The sequence below is a fragment of the Formica exsecta genome, unplaced genomic scaffold, assembly GCF_003651465.1.
Source record: "Formica exsecta isolate Colony F162 unplaced genomic scaffold, ASM365146v1 scaffold3217, whole genome shotgun sequence".
Classification (NCBI taxonomy): domain Eukaryota; kingdom Metazoa; phylum Arthropoda; class Insecta; order Hymenoptera; family Formicidae; genus Formica; species Formica exsecta.
In genome coordinates, this window is record NW_021850473.1 from 12,278 (window position 1) to 21,733 (window position 9,456).

Here is a 9,456-nt window from a genome sequence, read left to right on the forward strand (position 1 = left end):
TATATATATATATATATAGCAGAACAGAGCTACTAAATATTGAAACAAAGTCGAGTATCGGTATAATAAAATTTCGAGTTGTATCAATTAACTCTAACAATAAAGTCAATAGTTGCAGAAATCGACAATATACGCAATCAGCCAATTTTTTGCTACGCTTTAGATTTTACGTATAATTTTAATTGTACATATATCAATTATATACCTGTATGCATAAGATCTTACCGAGATAATGTAGGTTAATTATAACATCATGTTTTCCAAAATTTGTTTGTGTTAAAAAATGTAATAACTAACCAAAAAAAATTTGACAGAAGTTTAAGTATAAGAATTTATATAATTTCTATGACAATATATAAAAAGACAATATTTGTAACATTTATATTCTTGAAGTACAAACATTATAACAAATAAATTCTTGAAAAGAAAAAGTCGTGTTATGGTAAAGTCACTTACTTGGAGAAGTTAACTAACTTATCGTAAAAAACAAAATTGTTAAACAAAATTGTTTTAACAATCAAAAAGAGCTACACTTTCATGTATTATTTGTTAAGAGAAGCGATTGTGAAGTCTGATTAACCCTCATTAATCTATTCTGCGTGACTGTGGCCTATCGCATACAAATTGACATAGCTACACATGCATATCATAAAACCGTCTGGATGAATGATTATCGAGCGTTAATTCTTTCTCTTTGATATAAGAATCATGTTTGACATACAAGAAGATATATTGAAAAACAATAAAAACAGATTTTGTAAAAATGTAACTATACTATATTTAACATACTATCAATCACGAGAGGTATAAGAAAAATATCAAGCCGCTATGATTGAACAAGAAATTTCATGGCAATTTTACATTTTTGTACATATATTATCATTATTATCATTAAATGTACCGAAAATTGCAGCGTTTGTGGCCCAGCAGTGCTTACTTAATTCTTTTCGTATGTTATACTTTATCAACGGATATTGTACTATCCGAGAACAACAATTATCACATTTTACAGAATCTCAAATCTGACCGCAGTCATCCTGATAGTGTGAGTTTGAAAAACAAAATTGATGAGATTTCATTTACAAATATGTCTGTGATTCCAGAATCTATTGGTAAGTTGTAAAGAAATGCATAAACCATAAACCACATTTAAAAAAGGTCTACGTCAAAAATGATTTTAAATTTATATTTAAGAGAGAATAAAAATAGAATCTAAAAAAAATATCTTTCAACAGCGAGAAGAATATAAATTTTAATTAGTGGAAAAGGAACGGCTAATTGAAGCCTGGACACGGTACTTAAAGCATAATAATTGTATGCTGTTTTAATAAATGATGTTAATGCACAAATATTGTAAAATTCTGAATCAAACGTTTCAGCCCACTTCGGGTCTTTATCAATGAATGTATAGAATCAAAATTCATTGATAAGGACCCGAAATGGGCCGAAACATTTAATTCGTGATTTTATAATATATGTATATTAACATCGTTTATTAAAATATTATAGTATACAATTTTTACGCTCTAAATACCGCGTCCAGGTTCTAATTGGCCTTTCCTTTTTCATTAATTAATATTTATCATTTAAACATTGTGTAATTTTTAATTTTATTGTTGTATTGTAATATAAATTTCATTTTGCCGCAAAAAGAGAAGGAAGAATCCACATATTGTATGTAAAATTAATCCAGATTTAATATAAAGCAGTCAATTATTTAATTTTAGTTTATTTTTTTAAACAATTGCAAATATTATACTTCTGATTTCTTAACCAATAAAAAATTTCCGAGAAACGTTTAATACTTTATTGTTTGATTTTGTTCTGGGTTAATAATTACTTCTTTAAGTCTTAAAACATATTCAAACTTTTTTATATTATTTTATTATTTCCGAAGTCAACACTTGCTGTGATAATTTTCATATAATTTATCTACGTAATTTATCTCTATTTTTTTCTTGTTTTTATTTTTATTTTAAATTTTTTTTCTGAATTACGGAAATAATTAATTTAATGTTTTTGTATATAATTATGCTAATATGTACGATTATAAAATTTTTAGAAAGTATTTTGAGCAAACCAACATCTCCCAGAGCATTTGTAGAATTCCATAATGAATTCCTAAATGAAGATGACGACATTTCTGTGACATCCAGGTAAAAAAATCTACAATCTCAGTCTGTATTCTTTTAAATTTAACGACACATACACATAAAAACGTTGATTCTGTTATAATATTACTAAATATAAAAAGGTCAAAATATTATTTCTTTTACAGATGGAACCAACCTGAATTTATAGACGAAGTAATACAAGGATACACAGTGCAGTGTTGGTTCATCGAGAACCAAAAAGAGATTCAAATTTGCAACAACGAAAGTATCTCAGCTGCGATATTGGAACGCACAGTGCACAATTTAAAACCTAACACGACATACTACTTTCAAGTACGAGCGCATACTAAAGTTGGTGCTGGACCTTACACAGATTTAATTGATGTTTCGACTACGCACGAAAATCCAATACCGCGATTATTGACCATATTGGAAAATGGTATCGATATATGGGATCTGGATTCAAATACCAGCGTTAATCTCGTTAAACGTTTATCGCGTAATAATAATGTGATAAGTGCCGCTTATTCGATAGCGGAACATAAAATTTATTGGAGCAACGTAGAGAGAAAGCTAATGATGTTGGAAATTAATGAAAACAATTACACAATGAAAAATATTACAAAAATAACTGAGCTTCAATATCTTGCGCGCAATCTCTGCATCGACTGGATAGCGAGAAATCTGTACTGGATGGAATCCGACTATATATCTGGTTTTTGTGACATTGTGAAGCTCGACTTAACAATGTGGGAAAATGGCATAATCAAATATGATAAAATATCAAAAATAAAAACCTATCTTGACATTGATCGTTTAACTATATTACCGTCTATAGGGTATATTAACTTTCATCCATTTGAAATAAATGAACAATATTTTCATTAAAAATTTGTACTGATTTGTAATTTTTCAATAATTTCACATGGCTTTTTAATTAAGATCAAAAGTTATAAAAAAATAATAAATTAACACAAATTTAATTATAAGAATTTTGACATTCACTATATATAAAAGTTTTTTTACTACTGTTATAATAATGTTCTATAATAAATAAAATAATGCATATATTTTTTAGAACCTTATATTGGACAAATTACTCTACGGATAATAATTGGCAGATAATACAATCGGATCTTGATGGAAAAAACGCTCGAACCTTTCAGAACAACAGCTTTATTATGTCCTTATTACGATTCCCACTCTATACGTCAAATTATTTAGTTGATATGAAAATTGACGACATGAATACTAAGGAGCCGCTAGTTTATTGGCTATGGCATGATTTTTTGTTTGTGACAGACATTAACGTTTTTATATACAATTTGATTTTGCATGTCGATAATTTTACCAAAAATGACTATCAAATAAGGTTTCAATCTTTAACAATTGACAAGACAAACATTTACATTTCTACAGCTTAGAAATCTGTACTGGATGGAATCCGACTATATATCTGGTTTTTGTGACATTGTGAAGCTCGACTTAACAATGTGGGAAAATGGCATAATCAAATATGATAAAATATCAAAAATAAAAACCTATCTTGACATTGATCGTTTAACTATATTACCGTCTATAGGGTATGTTAACTTTCATCCATTTGAAATAAATGAACAATATTTTCATTAAAAATTTGTACTGATTTGTAATTTTTCAATAATTTCACATGGCTTTTTAATTAAGATCAAAAGTTATAAAAAAATAATAAATTAACACAAATTTAATTATAAGAATTTTGACATTCACTATATATAAAAGTTTTTTTACTACTGTTATAATAATGTTCTATAATAAATAAAATAATGCATATATTTTTTAGAACCTTATATTGGACAAATTACTCTACGGATAATAATTGGCAGATAATACAATCGGATCTTGATGGAAAAAACGCTCGAACCTTTCAGAACAACAGCTTTATTATGTCCTTATTACGATTCCCACTCTATACGTCAAATTATTTAGTTGATATGAAAATTGACGACATGAATACTAAGGAGCCGCTAGTTTATTGGCTATGGCATGATTTTTTGTTTGTGACAGACATTAATGTTTCTATAAGCAATTTGATTTTACAAACCAATAATATTATGAAAAATGAAGTACATAAAATAAACTTCCAATCTTTAACAATTGACAAGACAAACATTTACATTTCTATAGCTTTAAATAAAAATATATATGTTTTGAAAAAAGAGTATGCACTTCTCACGAGCAAAGACGCATTCAAATACATCAAAATAATAAGAGCGTCTTCCTGGATTAATAACTTGTACGCTTTCGGTAAATCTTCGCAACCATATCCTCCGACGAGATGTCTGATACCTGACAAAAAAGTTTACAATATAACAATATTGACGGAAACGACGAACAGCATCATTGTAAATCTTCCGGAGCCGGTCCCTAAGAGTGGATGCAAAAAGTACAACTTACCTACCACCCTATATACCATTAACATCATAAGCTATTGTTTGGACAAGGAGCTTAACAAGTTCGATAATTTCACCATACAGACGTACGAGCGATATTACGAGATTCAGAATTTAACGCCGTTTACAGAGTACAAGTTACTGCTAGTAACAAGCAATTTTTGTTTTGATCAGTTATCAATGGACCCATTATTCAGCTCGGAAATGATATTGAAAACTAAACCGGACAAGTTCAACGCACCGGAAAATGTAACAGTTCAGGCTCTGACGCCTACTATAGCGGCAGTTTATTGGATGTCACCCAAGAAATTAAACTGCGCGTTCGTGATGTACAAAATATACTGGACGTTAATTACCAACAGTACGCGAGAAACAAGACAGTCCTTAATTATCAATAAAACCGAGCATAAAGTAGACAGCAAATTTTCCATAATCGAACCATTGATACCAGGACAGAAATACAGAGTATATGTAAGCATATATCCAGGCAACTTCAGCGAATATTATAATAATAGTTTGAGCAAAACTTTGTACATGTATTCGGAACCAAACAATATAACTTTGAACGAGGTTAGCATAAACGGTATGATTATCTCGTGGATTCCTAGCGTTAATTTGACAATTCAATACGTATTGGAATACAAAAATGTTGAGATGCTGGAGTGGCGGAATGCAAACAACTTTGAGCCGATTAACGAAGGGAAAGTAATGTACTATATAGAAGATTTACTACCAGGAACTCGATACGAGTTTCGTTTGATACTGAGATACCCTAAATACGAGAAAGACTTTACATGGCCATCTGATGGAAGATTTACTTTTTCAACACTGACAAGTAAGCAAAGAAAGATATTATAACATTATATGCTTATTTTAGATATAAAAATGCTTACAAAATTTAAAAGCTTAGTAATTTTTAATAATAAAGTTATAAGTAGGAGTAAGTTTTTAAATAAAATAAAGATATATTAAGAGTATATTTTTGCGTAACAAAGGTGATATTTCGAGCACTCCTGGAATATCGGTTATGCAATATTATCTACCATTCACCTTAAGCCTTGTCGCTATAGTAATCTGCGTCTGCTACTTTTACTATTGTAAGTATATTTGATACACATTTAAGTCTTTAATTGCAGAAAGAGATTATACCTAATGTATTGTAGTAAATAGAGATTTTCTACGAAAAATTAATTTACTTGTTGAAAAGGCGATGTAAATTTTGCAATGCATACTAAAATATATTATAATTTTATAACAGTGTATCGACAACGCAAAGAAAGTAACGAGCAAGTTTTGCCTTCGACAATGGGCGACATCGAATTAGAGACTTTATATGAGATACCTAACGTTCCTTATGTTCAACTCAACACGTTATACAGTCCTATGTTGGAATATAATTCGGACAAATATGCACTGACCAAAATCAAATATGAAGACATCAGACTAGGAAAACTTTTAGGCAGCGGCGCATTCGGAATGGTAAAAAATAATTTTTTCAATATAATCAAATAACATCTCTCCGCGCATTTATTTCTGCGCTCGGCTCTTATTCGCCTGTTTTATAATCTTCATATTATTTTATATTAAAACCTTTTTACTCAATGTTTCTATTTAATTTTTTTAATGCAATGTTATACGCTATTTATTTCTAGATCAACAGAAATTGAAACAGATACGCATTTCCCGATAAAAATAATTACATGAATAACTTTTTATAAGAGATTATAAGCAAAATTTTTGTAAGATAACATACACATGCACTCTATTATGTATTTTTCATTAAATTATTTAATACAAAATAAAATGATATCACTTGACATTAAGCTATATATATTTTTAATGAAGCAAATATTTTAATATATTTCACAGGTGTATCAAGGAAGAGTAAAGAATTTAGAAGGACCGGGCACAGAGATATCCGCTGCTATAAAAATGCTTCGAAAAAATGCTTCCTCGAAAGAGAAAGAGAAATTTTTAGAAGAGGCCATGCTTATGAATCACTTCCGACATAAACATGTGTTAAGATTGCTGGCCGTCTGCTTAGACGGCAAAGATTCTCCATTAATCGTGTTGGAATTAATGGAAATGGATCTGCTACAATATTTGAGAGATAGTCGAAAATTGCAACCATCAGATTCGCACGCTTTGCGTTTGCAGGATTTGTTCGCCATGTGCGAAGATGTTGCGCGAGGCTGTTGTTATTTGGAAAATCTGCGTTTCGTTCATAGAGCTCTCGAGGCTCGAAATTGCTTAGTATCCTCGAGAAATCGCGAGAACCGTGTCATCAAAATTGGCGATTTTGCACTAGCTAAAGATATTTCTAAGAATGACTATTATCGCAAGGTACATACAATTATTTAAAAAAAATTATATTTTTTAGAAATGTTTTGTTGTAATAATATTGTACATTTTTACCTTGAATATTTAAGAAAAACATATTTTTTTTTTTTATATAAAGCAAGAGATAAGTGAATGTTTTTTTATCTTAACACGAATACTCTAGAAATGGACAAATTGAACCAAAAGATTAACTTCGCTTAAATCACATGTTTTAGATAAGAAAAGGTCTGCTCCCTGTTCGCTGTATGGCACCGGAATCTTTGGTGGTCGGAATATTTACTTCCCAGAGCAACGTTTGGTCATTCGGGGTTCTAATGTGGGAAATTACATCATTGGGTGAGCAACCCTACACTGGCAAAACTAATCTAGAAATGATATATTATGTACGCATTGGAGGCAGGTTACCGAAACCTCTCAATTGTCCACCGACTTTGTACGAGTTGATGCTACATTGCTGGAATCCAGCGAATGATAGACCAAACTTCAACTTTTGTCTCAAAAATATTATAGCTTTAAGAAATAACATAGAAGATACCTTACTGAATCCAGTGGATATTATGTAATCGATAAAATTAAATCAATTAATGACATTATTTTTCGAACGATCTAATGAATCTTAATATAGAAAAAATATTTGGATAACTAATATTCTGCCGCTTTCGAGTTTAATCTTAATATATTAGATTTGTCGATAAAAATAAAAAAGACATTTTTCAATTTTACTTTGCAAACAATTTTGATGATTAAAAACACAGCACTTGTTCTTACAACTGTAAATAACGTGATGCTGAAGCTAGTATTTTCGAATAACCTTCTGATATTACTATAATTATGTTTAGATTGCCACAGTACTTTTAGAAATAATGTTTCTCATATTATATTAGTACCTGCTTTATATTCCTATATTGTTTCTTACTTAAATGCTTAAATAAAATACACAATCTTATTACGTTAATATATACAAAGGTAAAAAAAAATACGCCATGTATATAAAAAAATCCCAACTTGTACGCAAAAAAAGTTTTAATTTACTTACTCGATAGGACCAAATATATTTTCTGCAACAGATTTAAATATAACTTTATAACCTCAACCTTATTATATCTTGACGTCGCGATGCTACCGCGTACCTTGATACCTTGCCTACCGCGTCGCTTGATACGTATCATATACGTATTTACGCACATACATTGTCTCTCAAGGCGTATTTGCACACTCAAGCGAATAATCGTACATGAGCGCTGCAAACGCGTCTTGAGGGACAAAATCGCTTTGCGTGTGTGCGTGCGAGCATACGTACGTGAAAGTCTAAACCTTATTATTATTATGAAGAAAAAATAATCACATTTCTGGTATACAATTATCATTCCTCAGGATATATAACATTTTTTAATATTAATACAGAATAAAAGAATTAAATTTTATAATGTGCACATTTTTCCGAATTTTCTAGAATTTTTTATTCCCTTCCCTCTTCTTTTACTCAAAATCTGCACATACGATAAAACTAATTTTAAGTGCAAAAATATTTTTAAAAAATACAGTTAAGAAAGAGAATATAACAAATCACTCAAATTTATTGTGAAGAAAAGATCACTCTCTTAGACACGACTAAATTCAGTTTGATCAGCGATAAATTCAACTAAGATAGAATTATCAAATTCGTATCGTTCCTAATTTCTCCTTTCCCACATATCAAACAATAAAAAAATTAATAATTTTATTTGTGTTAACAATAAAAAAATACTACATGTATCGATGATGAATTAATCGTTGTTCCGGAATATCTAAGCCGCCGCACGCAGATCACGTAAGACCGCGTAAATCAATCGATTAAGGAATCGATTGCGATATTTGCGGCGTGCTTCTAGCTCCTAGTATTATTGCGTAAAATTAGGATTAGGATCATCGCTTCTGCGGCGCGAGCACGTGATATTGCATCAGCCAAAAGGAATCGGCGAAAGAGATTCCTGTTTGTATTCAACTTAAAGAAGTAATGCTTCATTTTCCTAACTATTCTAAATAAAGACTCGCCGGCTTGGTCGGAACTTGACAAATTCAAATATACGCTTTTACCAGGAAGTCGATTGTGTATCTTGAAACGAAGTGAAAATTACAAAAGTGAACAGATTTACTAGATTTCGATAAATGAAATCGTAAATGAAATTTTATAATGTGCACATTTTTTTAAATTTTCTAGAATTTTTTATTCCCTTCCCTCTTTTTTCATTCAAAATATGGAGATACGGTTGAATTGATTTTAAGCGCAGAAATGTTTTTAAAAAGTATAGTTGAAAAAGAGAATATATCAAGTCACTCAAATTTATTGTGAAGAGAAGATCACTCTCTTAGACACGACCAAATTCAGCTTGATCAGCGACAAATTCAACTGACATAAGACAGAATTTTCAAATTTGTATCGTTCCTAATCTTTCCTTTCCCATATATCAAACAACAACAAAATTAATACTATTATCTGTATTAACAATGAAAAAATACTGCATGTATTGATGGTGAGTTAATTGTTAATTAAATAAATCGGAACTTGATCTAAAGATGGGCCTTGCACA

General features: G+C 30.1%; 1 protein-coding gene across 1 annotated transcript; it reads left to right on the forward strand.

Annotated features, from left to right (window-relative positions):
• Positions 1-728: 728 nt before the first annotated feature.
• LOC115238146 (proto-oncogene tyrosine-protein kinase ROS-like) lies at positions 729-7,826 on the forward strand. Its single transcript, XM_029811733.1, has 8 exons — positions 729-1,112; positions 2,063-2,156; positions 2,279-2,953; positions 3,937-5,381; positions 5,542-5,643; positions 5,805-6,025; positions 6,416-6,889; positions 7,102-7,826. The coding sequence occupies exons 1-8, from the start codon at positions 896-898 to the stop codon at positions 7,447-7,449; spliced, it is 3,576 nt and encodes a 1,191-aa protein (XP_029667593.1). The 5' UTR covers positions 729-895; the 3' UTR covers positions 7,450-7,826.
• Positions 7,827-9,456: the final 1,630 nt, after the last annotated feature.